Source organism: Phalacrocorax aristotelis, chromosome 22 (genome assembly GCF_949628215.1).
Source record: "Phalacrocorax aristotelis chromosome 22, bGulAri2.1, whole genome shotgun sequence".
Taxonomy (NCBI): Eukaryota; Metazoa; Chordata; class Aves; order Suliformes; family Phalacrocoracidae; genus Phalacrocorax; species Phalacrocorax aristotelis.
Genome location: NC_134297.1, coordinates 5,002,476 through 5,020,043, shown reverse-complemented (window position 1 = coordinate 5,020,043; position 17,568 = coordinate 5,002,476). Strand labels below are relative to the sequence as shown.

The window sequence follows — 17,568 nt, the reverse complement described above, 5'->3', positions numbered from 1 at the left end:
TCCAGGAACACAGAGGTATGTCAGAGTGCCCTCCAAACCGTGAAACTAATGACGGGAAAGGAGAGGGAATACAATGAGAACAGAGATACTTAATGGGTTTGTTCTAACCTGCCTTGCTTTTCACCCTCCCCGGAAACATTCCTGTCTTGTGCAGCGTAATAAACACTGATTAAAGTAGGTTTAAAATTAAGGGCTAAGGTGCCATCTCAGAAGGCAGCTGTCCCCTCCGTGAACAGAGAGCTGCTTAGGCTGTTGCACACATAGCTGCAAGGTACGTGTGTCTCAGGAAAAACAAGTCATCGGGGCCAACACGCTCCTGTGGGCATTCTCACCCTTGCTTTCAGGTCCTGTAAAACAGCCCCCTCAGTCTAGGCTGCCGTTCCAGCTGGGCCGTGTCTTCAGTGCATCGTGCCCTGCATACGCTTCTCCCAAACCGAGCATCTCGCGAAGCAGCTGGTCTTGTACTGAAGTTGGTGTCAGTCCTGTATTTTCTGTGCTTTTTCTCCATCTCCAGAGCGTCTGGTTCTGCTCAGAGTCCAGGAGGAAGGGCAGGGGAATCCGGGTAGTTTATGTATGCAGTGTTGCTTGTTTTCAGTACGCTAAAACTCTTGGAAGTCAGCAGAGGTCCTGGCTACTGCATGTCTGGCTGGTTGTATGCTGTGGAGAGGAACCTTGCAGGCTGTGCATGAAGATATCTTCTGCAACAGAGACACAACCAGCATGTATATTACCCTTTTGCCTTGCTGCAGTTAGCTGCCACCCCTTGGAACCATCCCAAAACCCATCTCCAATTGCAGATCTGTGAGTACTGCTGCTAGGCAACTGGGTGTTGGTGAAAAGCAGTTGTGACAGCACTGGAGAGCTACGGCCTCTCTGCAAAGCTGCTATATATAGTGCAGATAATACGCAGCGCAGGCTTTCCGCTGCTGTCCTGCCAATGGGCCGCAAAGGCAGGCCACTGCAGCAGGCAGGGCTCCATCCACTTAGCCCGAGGCAATGTGCTAAAAGAGACCTCGGTACTGTTAAAAATATACCGCTGCTGAGCAAATCTACCCCTTTGCTGCTCTTCTCTGTATTTGAGATGGGAAGAGAACAGGCAGCAACCTTCCCTCCCCTCCAGGCCTGGTTCTACGCTCCAGCTGAAGGGAGTTGTGCATGTCTGTTTTCTCCATAATGATGAACTACGCAACGTAGTCTGGATGCAGACACAAGCAAACAGCCCATCCTTCGCTCTAGCAAACCAACTGCAGAGCACACCCTGGAAATACAGACGCCTAAACGCACCAGGATGCTCAGGTAATTAAAGATGAGAAGCCAGGGCATAAACAAACGAGCAGGAAGCCAGCCATCAACGTGCGTGTTCTTTCTTCCTTTCCAGGGATGAAGACAAATGTGCTCACCTTAGGTAAACAAATACCCCAAGTGGGGTTTAATCCACGCCCTCCCTTACTTGTCTCTGACTTTGTGTGGCTTTGTTGTGGATATAAATTAAACTCTTCCCTCGGTGACAGCTCCTGCCTGACTTAAAAATGCTTTCACTGATATTGCCTTAGCTTTCCTCAGGTGTTTGTAGGTGGATGAATCCACGTCCTTCACCCTTGTCCTTTAGCTACATTAGTACAGTTGATAAGGCAACCTTCTTGTTTAGACAAGGGTTTGGTTTTTCTAACAATGTAACTTCCACCTAAACTCTTGTTCCGTGGATTTCTCTTCTTTCCCCAAACCTCTCACCAGCTATTTCCCCTTTAGCAGCCTGCTTTAAAGACGAAAAAAAGAGAGAGATTAACTAATGGTCTCAAGAAGTTTTGCGGTAAGGGAAGGTCAGAGATGTGAAGAATGGAAAGTAAAAAGCAGATTTAAAAGAGCTTTTGTCTTTTTCTTGAAATTGTCTAGTATTTTCCCTTTTTACTGTTGCTTCTCATTACTTTTCAAAAATGTGAGCTCTTACCAGGTGCTGGTCTCCGCTCAGCCTTGCACAGTCAGATTTCCACGTTGGGATCTGTGAATCCTTTCTTCCCCTCGTTCACCAGCACAGGCTTTTCTGTCCTCGTATGCCAGACTAAAATCTGAAGAAGCCAACAGAAGTCATTAGCTGCATCTCTTCACTGCACTAACAAATATTCTTGCACATTAAATCAATAGTGCAATTTAACCGTCTACCCTGGAGCCTAATGGCGCATTCACAGCTGAAAGGAGGTTTGCATAAAGCTTCATTTAGGCAGGCCTACAGCTACCCAAAATGCACAGTGCACAGAAATTACCCATTTTACAGTGTACTGTCTTGGGACATTAACCTCCTCCTTCCATGTAGTTATCAACCATCTTCCTCGAAAGGCTCATCAACCTTTTCAGTGGTGTAAGGCAGTTCCTTCATAACCGGAGAATCGTGCGCACGTTTCCCCACGCTACCCTGGTTCTTAGTTAGCATGTTACTGCATCCTTGGCCAGTGAGGAGATATTTGCCAGGCTCAGAGTGGGAATGCAAAGTCTTGCCGCTGCAGGTCACGTTGTGACTCATGCGTTAGAGGGAAGAGGTTGTTATCCTGAGCACCACCAGCTGCTCCAGTCGCCACCGTTGCCTTCGGTTGTGTGAAGCATTAAAATGGATTTTTTTCAGTGTGTCTCTGAAAATCCATTATTGGAGGGAAGGTGTTAGCCTGCTTTCTAACCTCACTATCACATCTTTTTGACTTTTAAATTCTTTTAAGACCCTAAAAAGATGCGAGAGTGATGCTGAGCTGAGAAGTACTTACTGCTGCTCCAGTTCTTTGTTGCAAGCTCTGCTGTCTCAGAGCTGCAAGATGCAGGAGATAGTTACAGAACACGCCCCTTCCTCCCACAAGCTCTGGACTTTGCACAGACTTTTCATAACCCAGCAAGCATTAGTCTGCCACATCACCTCCAAAGCCCCGTACACATTTGCTTTGAAATGCTGGCCCCACGCTGCCTTCCGCTGTTCTGTAGCAGGTACAGTATGTTGCATCACTTTAAAGCCCCTCTCCAACTTGCTTAAAACAAACTGAAGCTTCTGCTAAACGCTTCCCTCAGTCTTAACAGCAAAGGCTAATATAGATCAACATCTGTGGAGGCATACTGGAAAAAAAATAAAGAGGTGGTCTAACATTTTTGGAGGCGGGGGGAAACTATTATAGGTAAATAGTTTCTGCTAGCTGTGCTGTACAGCTGGCACAGACGGTTCTGGAAGCTGTTTAAAATATTCTCCCCTCACTAGACTCAATTAAACTTATTGCTTTGCTCCTAGAACCTGGATTTCTGGGAGCAGCTTTATCCCTTCAGAGCTACAGTTTCCTGCTTCCCTTCACCTGTTCACATTGATATTTCCTACCTTGCGGGGGTTTCCCTCTTGTTGCTATGGCGATACTCTGCACATTTAATCCACGTATCTGTAAACCATTTCATACCCAGTCCCTGCTTTTCTGAAAAACGAGGGCATGCTCTGTTTCTGAAGGATGAACAAAGCACTTTTCAAACCCTCCTGGTTAAACAGGAGCACCCCCACCTTCCCAAGAAGCTGTTTGACCAAATTTGTCTCTGATGTGAGAAGTCACCTCCTGTGCAGAGCTTAAATCTCACCCGCTAATACTAAGGCAGTAGAGACCAATTGCTGTTTGGAGTGGGTCCAAAAAACCATTTAATCGCTCCCCCACAACCACTTCAGAGCCTGCTTATCAAAGTTAGCCTTTATTACAGCCCTGCTCACCCACTGCAGCAACGCTGCTGCGATTACTGCGTTACTTCCCTGTGAAAAGGCAAAACCAAACAGGTCTGTACAAGTGGCTCTCAGTGCTATGCAAGCATCAGTTGCGAGCTCCTCAGCCAACAAACAGAATGTATAAACCTTAATGCAGCCCAGGTGCTAGAAAAAGCTTGTAGCCAATTCTTTCCAGCGGGAGCAGGTAAGAGCTCCTTCCACTTCTGACACCGAAACGCCTAACCCCGCTGATGGCCAAGGGCTGCACCCTGCCAGGAATGGCAGTCACACTTAAACAACTCTACGTACTGCATAAACAGAAGACCACAACGACACGTTATTAGCGTTTCTTTAAACTGGATCCCACTTTTGCATTGTTAAAGCCAAGCGCCAAAAAAGACAGTTATAATAAATTAACTAAAATGGACCAATTTTCAGTTTGCGGCTTGATACAGCAGCTTCTACCATTTTTCATGCTGTGCCTGAAAAGTGCACACTGCAAAGTGGGGGGGAGATCACCGTTTAGTACAGAAACACCTGCTTGTCCTCTCAGCCAATTGCTTGATTTTTTCCACAAGCAGTGCATTTGTTTTATGCCTCAGGGACGCTCTGGCTCGTGTGAAAAGTACAGCTTGGAAGGGAGAAAGCAGGGAGGGGCACCAAGTGCCTGGCTTCCCCTGAACAGTGGTTTCATATGGGTCACCTGAGGGGCTCCCCTTAAAAATCTCTGCTACCGCGAAACGCTTCCAATCGTTCACAGCTTTGCCATTCAGAATCAGGGGACTCAAAACAGATCTGAGAGGATTCATCTCCATAGCCGACTTCTGCACTGTCTTCTAACAGGAAATTAAAATCAAACAGGCAAGTCGACCTACGGTTCAGGGGGTCACAGTGTTTCAAGCGCACAGACCCTCCGTGGAGGGTTTCAATAATTGCTATTTGAAATGGAGACTGTGCAACGTGAAGAAAAAGAGACACCAAGCTGAAACGATGGATTTGCTTCCTCTCAGCTTGTGCTTAACCAAATTTCTGCAGACTCTCGTAGGCATCGTGGAGGCCCTCTTCTCCCAAAAGCACATCCATTGGTATAAAAAAGATTGCTCCTACCCGTAACTCTTGCTTTTCTCATGTCAAGAGAATTGTGGCCACTGCTATTAAATGAGCTCAAACAGAAATCTTCAACTGTGCAATTACACCAACTTGAAGACTTGTGCTTTGTCATGGGTATTATAGGCAAAACATACAAAACCGCAAGAGAAGAAAGGGTCACAGCAGTCTAATTTGAGCTATTGCAGCTGCAGCACAGATCTGAAGGTCCACCGTGGAGCAGTGCCGGCAGGCAGTGCTGCAAAACCCGAACTACTCTGGTGTAAATTACAGCTTTCAGCTGTGGTACAGGGGATGGCATTGGCGCAGCAGTTCTGGTGACTAATCAGGACAAGACAAAGCCAAAAGAACCCTCCAAGTTCTGCACATCTGTCATAAAAATCAACAGCTTGAGCACTGGTGTCTTCACTCGTGTGCGTGTGAAGCTTAACCAGCAAAGCGCTGCCGCAGAGCAGCCAGGATACTGAGCGCTCACTGCAAGCCTCTGGCCACAGACCCACACGAAGAGGGGAGCAGGAGCAGCCTAACCCCAAAGGGGACAGATCTCCTCCGTCCGTACCGTACTGCTCAGCCCCTGAAAGGCAACGAAAGCAAAGAGCTCGTGAGGATGATTCCCCTGCCTGCCATACGTAGCACCACAAGATAACGTCAGGAGGAAGCAAACTACTCCTTTTCAAGCTTTCTTGCCTTAGGCTGACGTTCACCCTCGCTCCTGCCCATTCTGAGCCAGTTTTAGGTCTGTGACACCACAAAGCAGCCAGGTCTGGTCTCCTTTTGCTGTGCAATTTCCTGGCTGCCGCTGGGCCCAAAGGCTTGGTCTCCTCCGTATACGCAAGGATTTATTCCCCTCTCTTTTCTCCCTGTTCTCTAGCCTGTGTCTGATCGCAACCGGTTATCCCAGCTGTGGCATTTCACGGTGCCCACACGCCCCCGGCCTCTAAGGCTCAGGGAGGAGCCGTTCCCGGTCCAGCACAAAGCTGCCAGCCGATTCCCTTTCATAACATCCACCTCAGCACCGAGCTGCTAACCCTCAGATTTAATCTCAGATCTGACTCAGCCAAGAGATAAGGAGAGAGGAGGAATGACTACTTTTAGCCACCACTTCAATCCCGGTGAATTGCTACCGAGACCACGGAGTGCACAGAAGCCTGTCTCACCCAACGAGACATACCTACCCCTATCTTGCTGGAGAAACAAGCGGCTCCAGGAGCAGCCTCATTTCCAATGATGATGTATTTTGTGGTCTGTCCTCTTGTGCCAGCCCACGCTGAGGCTTTTTCTATAGCTGGGGCCACTCAAAGTCTCTCTCCTTTAAGGGCTCCTTGGTTGAGCACACTGGAGCTTGTTTCTTCAGGTGTTAATGGAAAATGGGGAGCAGAATATGTCCCAGTTACACCAATCTTATGGGAATAAAGAATCTCAGAGCTCTATCCTGTGTCAATGGATTGAAAAGAGTATGGTTTGCTTTGGGGGTGGGTGGGGAGAAATGCAGAAGCATCAGAACACAGAAATACATAGCACGCTTGCAAAGCCTTGGTTCCTTACAACTCCGGTATAAACCAACCCTTCCCTCCTGATAAGGAGGGATAAGTCTTTTCTTTCTCCATGGCAATTAATAATGACTTAATTTTCTTCATCATTTTGGGCAGTTCCCAAATCAAAGAAAATAAGCAGGAAATATGTCTTTGGCCAAAGCTTAAGCTTTTTGCAGGAGTGTGCATTTGTGGGCTGAATTCTGATAAATATTACAAATAGCAGCACAGCACACAGGGAAGGCAGCATCTTTGGAAAACAGATGTCTATGCTTATCTTACACATTCTCTGATCCCTCCTTACTGACTGTATCTGAGCACATCAAAAATTTTAATGGAAATCTCACTGCAAAGCAGGAGTATGGTTATGCTTCACAGAAGCAAACCATGGCAACGGCTGGGAGCGCACTAGCACAATGGGAAAGAAGTCTGTGCTTTGATCTCGGGGCAAGAGGACCCCAGACCATAGCCTACTTTTGTCCTTCTCTGCTGCTTCTCTGGACTCACCTCATCAAACAGGTGAGCAAAACAGCGACTGGGAAGTGGTGGCTGCTGGCATCAGCTCAAAGCAGAAAGGCAAAGCTCAACCTGCAAAGCTGCACTCAGAGTTTGCCAGGAGCAGGCAGCATTCAGTTCACAACAAGGACCCTTGTAAGATCCCCACAGCCTAGCCAAAAAGAGAAATGCAGTCTGCTTCAAACCCTGGCTGGCAGCTCCTGCTTCCTCCCCACCTCTGGCCTGCAGCTCGTGTGTGACAGCACCGACGTGGCAGCCTGTCTGACAGCATCATTTTTTTCCTCCTGCCTGGAAGCAACCTGTTCCTTCCTCCATGTGTTCCTCCTCAACCGTCACTTCCTGTGCCCAGCCTTTTAACCCAGTTTCTTTCCACCAGTTATTTACAGCAGGGACAATATACCAAAGATTGTGTAACTGGCCATGGAGTAAACTCCCCTAATCTTCCGTACACCAGCCTAAAATCAACCTGTGCATCTCCCTTGTCCTGCTGCAAACACTTATTTCCAGCCAGTGCTTTCTTGTTAGCTAGTAGGCCACGCACCACCCAAGAACAGAGGTCTAATTTTAATCCGATCTCTTACCCCACCCTTGGGAGATCATCCGTGTTATTTATCCCAGTGCTGGACAGCCATAACCACACACAAGTAGATTTAAAAGATGAGGCAGAGCAGGTAGCATATAATAAACAAAGTTGCTCTTCCACCCTCAGCTTCTCTTCCCTATTCCTGGACTCCTTCCCTGAGCACTGCTGAACATGTTGATCCTTGTTTTTTCCGCTGCTGGGGGCTGTGGAGCACTGCTGATGGAAAGCAGAGACAAAGGGTATTATTCAAAATTTTTTCCTATCCCAAAAATGGACGGAGACCTGGATCCAACACCGGGTCTGTTGGCAGTAACAGGCTATTTGCAAAAAAAGAATAATCCTCCTGGGATAATTAAAAAATAAAGACTCCCTAAATCAGTCTGGCTGGTGCCTGCTACAGGCAAAGGCATGAGAGTGCTACACAGGGGTCTGATCTCAGAGGGACCCCCTCCACATCTGCGGCGCTCAGGGGACCCACTCACAAAGCTTTCAGAAGCACTTGACAGCACCTCCGTTGCTGATGTGCTACGATTGATGCCTGTCACACTAACCGGCATTGTCTCATTGTATCTCGCACACTCCCCTGTCATTTCAGACAGATATCCATCTGTTGTCTCTCATCCTAGAGCAGGAAGTCTTTAGGGCAAGAACCATCACTGTGGTCTGAGTTTCTATGTTACGGAGCACATAGGGGTCCTGCTCCGTGACCTGGTGGCTCCTATGCAATGAGTACAGTCAAATAATTAGCAGGCATTTGACAGCAGTAAAATCCCCCCACAATGAAGCTTTATGGAAGACCCCTAGAGCTCAGAGCAATATCCCAGGCATTAAAACATTTCTACATTATCTCCGGCGCAGAAGGATCCAGGCTGATGTGGACGACTACAGCAATGTCGCATGGATGTCAAGAGGGAGAAAGCAAATCCGCGGTAAGGCAGCGATCATGTGAACAGCCTTTCCCCGCACCAGGAAACACCGTGGCTGGTACTCCTGGGCTAGAGTTCGGATGGGCTCCAGAGGGCCAAATCTCACCTGATGCTGGCTTAGCACAGGAGTATCAGCACTCAGAAGCCCTCCTCAGGGATTCACATAAAGCAACTGACATACATTTCACCTATGGAATTCCCTGCTCCAGGGGATGAGCAAGGCCACAGATAAGCCCACCTTGGAAAATAATGATATTTTCTAGAGGTAATATAAGAAAGAGGAACAGTTACAGGGGTGAGAAGACTCCATATTTCAAGGCCTATGGCAGTTGCTAGCATCCTGAAACCAAAAAAGATAACTGCCCTCCACACATTTTAATACATAATTGCCCGTTCCCAGCTCCCTTGCAATGAGGATGTGCTTCAAATGCAGAGGACAAATGACTGGATGATGGGGCTGAATGGGTTTTCTCCCACCTCGGGATCCTTACAACCCACGTATGAGGAAAAGACCATACCTTGGTGCAATTGGCAGCTTTCGGCTCAAGGTCGTTCAAGGTCACTAGTTCCCGGAGCAGGCTGCTCTCTTGGTACCCTCCCTTCACTCCTCGCAGTTTGAAGTAAGCCTGAGATCGCTGGAGGATCAGCCTGAGGTTCACAGCAAACCCCGCCATGTCTATAGCAAAGGGGCGATGGGGGTCGAACACAGTTTTCCAGCCATAGACCTTCCCTGCAGCGTTCACTTTGGGTGACTCATAGCGCAAGCCACCGACGAAGGCTACTGGCCACACTGACACCCTTCTGGTGCTGCGCATCTGGAGGCAAGGAAAGAGAAGGGTATGGTGGGTGTGCGCAGAAGGATCGGCCGCATGCGACGTCTAACGCACAAACCAGCACCCCAGCAGAACCACTTCACCTTGCTGACTGTCCTGCAGAAGGCAAACGCCCCTGAGCTTCAGCACAAACCCTAGAGCCAAGAGCCTGGGTTATGTTGCCAGACGCCCTCTGTGGCTTGGACCAAGCTGCAGAGCTCATTACTCACTTGTACCAGTATGCACATCCTGGAGCTGGAGAAGCAAAGTGCTTTGGAAAGTGGCAACTAGCAATAGCAATAGTAATGGATAGCTACTGGACCAAGCAGGTGTTCAGCGCTAAAAACAAAGGTGCCAATAAACAGCATAACTGAGGTTTAGAGTGGTTTTTGTCCAAAGGTCTCAGAACTGTGGGGCATCTGTCCTCCACATGAACAGCCAGGAAACCAGGACACAGGAGGGAAGCACCCTGCCCAAGGCCACCTGGAAAGGCAGGAATGGCAAATCTGGGAAGAAAGGTGCTTTTGCTGAAAGCTAAGGAGTTTGAACTGCAATCTGAGCCACAGTAAGGCACAGAGTGAGGCGCTGCAGCCTTAGCCCACAGTCTCAGGGAGAGCTGAGCAGTGTGCAGCCTCGCCAGAAACTCCCAGCACGCAGGACCGTGCTTTGTAGCTGCTCCTGCTACCCAGTGGGACAACGCTGGACGCCTCTGCTCCCTGTAGGGTCAACAGAAATAGATAGGAGCCGTCAGGGGACACTTCAGATGCCTGCACTTGCCAGTGCAGATGCTCTGGATGCCAGTCTGCCTGCTCACACGCCAGTGCCCTGTTCTGCTCTGCCAGCAGGCTCGGCCTCGCCTTCTGCTCTCAGCCCAGTGTCTTAGATCAGGGAACTCCCAGAGCTAATCTCATCACTGCTAATTACTGCAAACGAGACCAGAAGTGCTCTGGTACTTGCCCTTCTGCATCATACACATGCTAAGGGCAGCCCCTGTCCACGGGGAACCATAGTGCGTGTCTTCTGCATTTCACAGCACATTTCATTGGCTCCATGTGACCTTAACTGCAGCTACAGATCAGAGAGGAGAAGCCTCTAGGAGCAAAGCACACGGGTGAATGAAGGAACCCTTTCTGCTTTATTAATGTGCAGTGTCTGTCTCAGGATGCTGCCAGAGCCAGCCTCAAAGCGGGCCGCGGAAGAGAGACATTCAGTCTGAATTTGCTTTCAGCCTTAAAAGCGTGTATATTCCTGTGGCCATCCAAGCTAAAGTGAAAGCCGTCAGGGAAGGGAAAGGGGTCATGTATGGAGTGAATAAACAGATCCCTGGTATGAAAAACTAGGGAAGGAAGCAATCCTCCTTCCTTGTCCCTTGCTGCAAGAGCTCGGCCTCAGGAGAGGAAGGAAACAAGTCCTTTCTGAGCTGGAAGCCAGGTGAGGTACAGCGCACCTGGCACTGTGAGACCATTGCATACCTGCAGACTGGGAAAGGCACAGGAGTTCATGTAGAGCCCCAGTAGGAGTGGAACAAACAGCAACGGTGGGAAGTCACTTGGGAACCTTCCCCTGCTCAAGCCTGACAAGGCTGTCAGGTCGTGCTAAAATTCAGCCTGCCATCACAGTTCCTGGAGCCACAAACTTCCAGGCTGAGCTCTCAGCCCCATTGCCTACTTACAACAGCACGAGGGACCACCCAGCGTCCCCAGACGCTGCAGGAGGAAGAGCTCCGGAGGGGAGCGCGGCACACACCTCCCAGCAGAGAGACACCCCTCTCCGAGGCAGCGCATGAAGGGCTCTACTCTTCTGGGAGGAGAGGCAAGCGCTGACAAATGCATGCTCCTCACGTGTGCAGCAACCCAGGGACAACCGCACAGAGCATCTCTGAACAAGATGTCCTGCAAGCCTGCGACTGTGCTGACACCGTTCAGGCGTAGCTCTGAAAGGGCTCAGCTACCTCAGCTGGGGATCTGTGCAGAGCAGGCACCAGGCTCTTGACAGCTACACAGTTTAACCAGTGGACACTCTGGGATGAGAGCAAACAAATGCAAACAGCAAGCAAGGAAGAGAAACCCCAGGGACTCCTTAAACAAGAACAGACTTGAATTAACATAACAGCCAGCCAAGTGCAATACATCGGGGTGGTGGAGAAGAAAGGTGGATAGCACCTATCAGGAACCAGCCAGAAATCTCCTCCAGGGTGGGGGATGGAAGGAGGACAGCTAAGGTTTCTTTTGCTAGGCATGTGCTTCTGCACACGCACGTTGGACAACAGGTGATGTTCCAACCCTAACAAGGCTCCCCATGGGGAAAGGCTGCTCCTCGTTAGCTTTCTTTACAGTAAAAATTATCTGCCTCCTGATCACATGCAACAGGATAAACTGGGGGTCCCGTTACTTCGCACAGGATGATGCCTTTGACCCTGGGAAACACACACTTTGCAGTGCCAAAGTGACCAAGCTCCAGAAAAAACTTCAGGGCAGCTGCAGTGGGACCACCATACAGACAAGACGGATCCAGAGCTCAGGAGGGGATGTACACAGCATCTCCTCAGCTCGCTGCACAGCATCTTTTAGACCCCACATGCTAATCCACTGTGTTCAGCCAGTTGGGAACCCCCCAGCAGGGTCTTACCTCCTCAAAGAGCTCCAGGCTGTAGGTGTTATCATCATCAGCAAAGTAAACAATCCCAGGCTGGCTGTTATTTTTGTTAAAGGTCTCTCTCAGCCATCTCAGGGCAAGGTTCCTCTGCATGGTCCCCCGGGGAATGCGGGGATCCCTCATGTCTCCCCGCAGCTTGTAGTTGCGGGGCGTCTCCACGTTGAGGTGGGTGTAGTTAAGCCCCGTGTCCCGCAGCAGCCGGGTGATGAGAGGCGTGCGCCGCTGTGAGTCCTCCACCAGGATCCAGTGCAGGTTCGGAACATGCAGGAGGGTGTTGGCCAGGCGCGTCAGCTCTGCCTTCTGTACGGGCCGGCTGTAGGTGGGTGTAATGACGTGGATGGTGGGAAGGGTGTCTGACCACGGGGGTGGGCGGGTATAAACATATTCTGTCCTCACCACCTCCACAATGTCCCGGTCCGACAAGCAGTATTCCTTGGAGTCCAAGCCTGCAGCGAGATCACGCCGGGAGTCACCACCATCATCTGAGCAAGGGTATGAGAGAGAAGAAAAAGCCGCATGGACTCAGTCCTCCAACACCCCCCGCCCCGACTGAGCCAGCAGGCTGCTTGCAAATAGCACGTCACCCTCATGGTTTCAGAGGAAAGGAAACAAGCTCGGATGGAGGCTTTAATAAATAAGTACACAAATAAATAAAGGAATCAGGGACAAACACACACGAGAAAAGAATTCCTGCTGTTAGAAAACCAGCGCCAAACGAGGCCTGACAGCCCAGGACAACGCTGCAGTTGAGTGCTCAGAATAAACAACTTCAAAAAGCACCCAGAAGAGACAGGTTTGTACAGCAATTAGGTCTAGATAAAGAAAATAGCAACATGGATTGATGATCTGTCATTCCTGAAGAGCTCCAGTGCTCTGCGCACCGTGCTCAGCAGGACAGGACTCGTGGCTCTGCACTCAGGCAGCGGCGCACCCGGGCTGGGAGGCAGGGAACTAGCTGATGGAAAATACCGAGGCACTGAAGATGCCCCAGCAGCATCGTCTGGCCAGGATCCTGCAGTACCCCACCGCTCTCCTGACAGGCCTGGGATGGGGCACAGGGAAGCGAGGAAAGAGACACTTCAAATCCAGAAATGCAGAGTAGAAACTAAAGCCTGTAATTGTAGGCTTTTTCCTGCAGAGACTTTCACCTGCCTCTGACTAACCTCTCCTCAAAAAGACCCTACCAATCTCTGAACATAACAGCCCATTCAGGAGTGCGGATGTGAACAATGAACAGCACATATATAGGATACACTGAACCAAACATATAAAATCCTTGCAGAGAGACTTGTTCAAAATCAGCTCACGGGAAAAAAATGTTCACGCACCTGTCACTTTCCCGGGGTGCGATTTTCACACATTCATACCACTGTAGACCAGCAGGAATACCATGGTCTACAGTTAGGAAGAATGGCAGAGATGAAGGGGCTCCTCCATTCAGGATATAAGCCAGCTGTTCTCTAGTGGGCACATAATACTTTGAGCAATACATTTTGCAACACCAGCTACTACCAGGAACTTCAGATGAGAAAGAACGGGAACAGACAGACATTACATCTGACCCAGCAGGGTACTACCTATGGTTTTTTCATAGCATGTTACTATTCCAGCAGCATAGACTTTGATATCAGCCCTCAACAGAATGAAGGCCTCATACTCCGTGGCACTGATGAAGGGAGGATGTGTATCTGGTAGGGGGGGACAGGGACAAGCTGTCCTGCACGTGTTGGTATCAGGCCCTATACAAGGCAAAGCACATCAGCATCACCTAGCAGGGCTCTCTGAAAGCAGAGAACGCTGGAATCAATTCAAAAATAAATCTGCAAAATGCATTGGACACAGACACAGATGTAATTAGCCAGGACGGTGCTTGAGACGGTTTGCAAACCCCTGCAGGTCAAACCCTCAGCTGTAAATCATGGCATGTCACACATGCCGTTCTGTGCTCGCTAGCGTATAGAGGCACATCTCTTTCAGCACCTGCTACCAAAGGATGTCAGAAACACATTACAAGAGCAAAATGATTTCTCCCAAGAGCTTTCAGGTTGGTCTCTATCACTGCTTATTTTCCACTGGGGGCTCAGAGAGGCAGAGGTGGAGGAAGAGTCTTACCAAGGTCATCGGTAAGTCCAGGGCTGAGTCAGAGCAGTGCAGACTCTGTGCTGTAACTTCAGTGTCCATGGCCATTCACAAAAAACAGCTCCTAGTTTTTAGGGCATTGAATCAAAGTGTATACAGGCAGTGTATTCTTAGGAGCCTTTCAAATCCTGTTTTAGAGCCCAGTAGGTCCCTCATCCTCTGAAACACTGTCCACCTTCCAGAGGGGATCGCAGTCATTTTTCCCTTAAGAACTGCCCACAGCCTCATGGGTGGCTGTCAGACCTGCAGGGGGAAAGGTGAGGCTGCTCGGGACAGACTGAACTTATGGCAATTCAAATTGCACATCAGACTGTTCAGCAAAAGGATAAACAACTGTGGAGGATGGGTGGACACACTGAAATGAAAAGTGGGGAGAACCTCCCAGAGAAAGGGACCAGGGAGGGAAAATGAGCTGGCCTTCTTCCCTGCAGACAAGCTTCCCAAGCTGACCCACCTGCCCTGATGCTTGGCAGAAGGGCAGAACCAAGAATGAAGAACCTCAGTAGGCAGCATGTCTTCTTCCAGCCCCCAAGAGCTCTCACAGCCCTTAGATATTGCTGCTACGCCAAGAACAGGATAAACACTAAGGATAAACCCTTCTGGCCAGAGAGGGTCCCTCAGAACTTCCTGCATTCATCTGATTTGGGCCAGGGCTCTGTCTAATGCTCTGTGTGACAGGTAGCATGGAAGCTGACTCTCTCATAGCATTGTAGCTCCACCAAACAATCAGGTGAGATGCTGGCTCTTGCCTTCTCCTTCAAGTGCAAGAGCACCAGTTTGCTGCTTTCCTGAGGACACTTAAAAATGCTCTTTGCCTCATGTCTCCCAGAGCCGCTGTCTCAAGTGGCAGCTTTGTTTCCTCTCCTCTGTTTTTTGCAGCTTTCCTGCTGGACCAACTTGTGTGCAGAACGCTGCAAAGGCCAGCAGGAAGGGACTCCTCTTACGGGTCATCAGGGAACAAAGAAAAGCATCTTCCTCCAGTACTCTGGGTTTAGTCTATGAAGAGCTCTCCAAGTGCAGTAAGCATATCACATGGCTTGGAGTTTGATGTCTCTGAAGAACCCCCATGATCACTGGGTTGTTGTTCCTACAGCAGAAGTGAGGAGGCTTCTGCATGAGCATGGGCTGGGAGCTGAGATGAGCATGGCTGCCATGGAGAAATGAAATGAGAGAGGAGATGAGGATGAGGGAGGGATGCACAGGCTTGGCATGGGCTGGTTTGATTTCTCTCACCCTTGTGCACTGCAAGCAGTGGAGCAATGGTGCTCTGGTGCCAGACGGTGATTAGTAGTGTCCAGGGCAGAACTATCAGCACGATAGCCAGGATGTCTCGTCTCTTCGGCATCTCCAAGACTGACTGGACCCACAGCTCCTCATTACCTGACAGTGAAAACCCCAGAGACAGAACAGCAGAGCACATGGAGAACAGAAATAAATGGGCAAGAAGGAACAAGGACAGAGAGAGAGAACGCGAGAGAGGGAGAGAGCAGCAAAGGCGACACGACTCGTAGGTCTTACCAGTGCTTACAACCCACCCATTGCAGAAGCAGGTTTGGAGGAGCCTCAGCTGCTGAGATCAGGAGCAGGAGGGCACTTCTACAGGACACTGCTGGAGCTGCCAGCAGGAACCTCAGGGACTCATTTGGAAGGAAACCTGCAACACAGAGCAAAAGTGAGTAGACAGAGAAGCGAACTAGGGAGCTGCTGCATAGACTCCACAAATCCTCCTCGAGAAGAACGAATCAAACTGGGGCAGTGAGCAACAGAAATGTGTCCCACCCCCCCACAGAGAGATGCCTCCTGGGTGTCCAGAGCCTTGCTTTCTTTTGCATCCACTTGTCAAGCAAGTCCCTTGCTCCAGCCAAGCAAAAGTTGCTCATTACCGCAGTGTCTGAACCATCCCCCAGCAGAAAAGGACCTTTCATCCACAAGCCAGCCAAGCCTCACAACACCGCGTGCTAAGGCCAAGCCCCTAGGAGGAAGCAGGGACCATAATGACCACATTACTCGCCTGACACATCAGCAAGTACTCTGACCCGCCCGGCCCACTGCCGCTGCCAGGCAGAGCTCGCAGGGTGACTGCACCTTTGCTCTTGGGAATACAGCTCCAGCGAAGCCAGTGACCCTGCGCTTTGCCCATCACTGTAATCCACTCAGCTCAGACCATCCCACTGGCATCTTTGATGCAGCCGGTTTTAAATCAGGCTTCCAATGGCCTGTTCAGGTTCATTTCTTCCATCTCAGAGGTGTTGCGACTGGAGTATATTAAACTGCCACAATGGCTTAGTTTGATTCAATACAAGCACATACAAGATTTAAGCAGACTGTATTTTATCCAAGTATCTTGGCAAGCAAAGTACATCACTTAGCAGGGACACGCACGGTGGACAGTTTGCAAACATGGGTAGCAGTTTAGTACCACGGTTCCCATGTGGGGGAATGCATTATCCCGCTGCTAAAAGGGCTGCATTGCAGACAAGGGAGAGCCCTGAGAATACCGCAGTCGAAGGCGGGGAGCAGTCTGCTCTGGGGAAAAGTACTGATCTCCCACTGCACGGCCTCTGGCTGGCGAGTCACTGCCACTGCCGCTAGTGCCCTGGAAACTATCAGACCCCCTCCTTAAATCAGAGGGGAGCCCCTCAAGCTTGGGCTGTAGATATGATGGTACTTTGCAAATGTTTTTTCCGAGACCCTTGGAGCTTGCTCTTTCTTGGTTGCATGAGGCAGTCATGGAGAGATCAGGTTCAAATCCGTTATTAGCTCTATTTGGATAGATCTGAATTTCCCTTGGCCATGCCTTGGCCACTGGGCTGTACAGTCAGCCTCCGGCACTGAGCCCAGTGGAAGACTTGAAGTGAAATGGCTCCAAGAACTGATGGGTTTTCCTTTTAAAGTGCAAGCAAGCGATATTGAAATTGCTGGACAGAACCTGGTTCTTCCAAATTAGCAATTCAATCACAGAGATATTAATATAGCAGGGAAAACAGGGGGTAGGGAAAACACAGGTTGGCTTTTGTCCTTAAAAGGGACATGTAAATGTCCTTCAACTAAAGTTTCAGCTAATCCATTTTTTCCCCACACATCGAAAAACCTAACTCATCAAAAAATTTCCAGCCAAGTCTAGCAAACAGCCAGTTCCCCACCCAGAGGTCTCGCACCAGGGAGAGACCTGCCACCTCCTTCGCAAAAGCCTGTACCATAGATCACGGTGCCAGCATCTATGGAGCTGGGGACCCACCCTCGTCGCGTGCACCCACCCTCCTCCGGCACAGAGGCAAAGCCTCACTCAGGAGACCCTCATCAGAAGACACAATCAGCTGATGTGCTGGCAAACTGCATTTAGGAAATGAAAGGAGTTTGTGGTGGATCAGGACAAACTGCAGCTAGTGAGGGTGATAAGAGGGAGCCAGTCTCCTGGAAGGGTCTCCAGAGGAAACAACCACAAACCTCTAAAGCAACCACCAAACACATCTGACTCTATGGAAAGTAGGGTTTCCTGCAGTCATGTATGGGAAACCAGAAGGAAAGAGCTTTTCACAGCCCAAGGATATGCTCTTTGCAGCCGGACGCCCTGCAGACTTCCAAG

At 49.7% G+C, this 17,568-nt stretch overlaps 1 protein-coding gene across 4 annotated transcripts in view; it reads right to left on the bottom strand.

The window, feature by feature from the left end:
* Nucleotides 1-397: 397 nt before the first annotated feature.
* The window catches only part of B3GAT1 (beta-1,3-glucuronyltransferase 1), a 37,039-nt gene continuing 19,868 nt past the window's right edge, over nt 398-17,568 (bottom strand). The window contains exons 1-6 of one of the 4 annotated variants that reach the window (XM_075116112.1): nt 15,518-15,590; nt 15,216-15,362; nt 11,817-12,325; nt 8,895-9,191; nt 1,949-2,066; nt 398-698 (exon numbers count right to left, since the gene is read on the bottom strand). In XM_075116112.1, coding sequence (XP_074972213.1) covers nt 1,980-2,066; nt 8,895-9,191; nt 11,817-12,325; nt 15,216-15,362; nt 15,518-15,521 — 1,044 coding nt within the window. In that variant the 5' untranslated portion in view covers nt 15,522-15,590 and the 3' untranslated portion in view covers nt 398-698; nt 1,949-1,979. Of the gene's footprint in view, nt 699-1,948; nt 2,067-8,894; nt 9,192-11,816; nt 12,326-15,215; nt 15,363-15,500; nt 15,637-17,568 lie in introns of those variants that run through there. The other 3 variants (XM_075116115.1, XM_075116113.1, XM_075116114.1) reach the window with 3 other exon arrangements.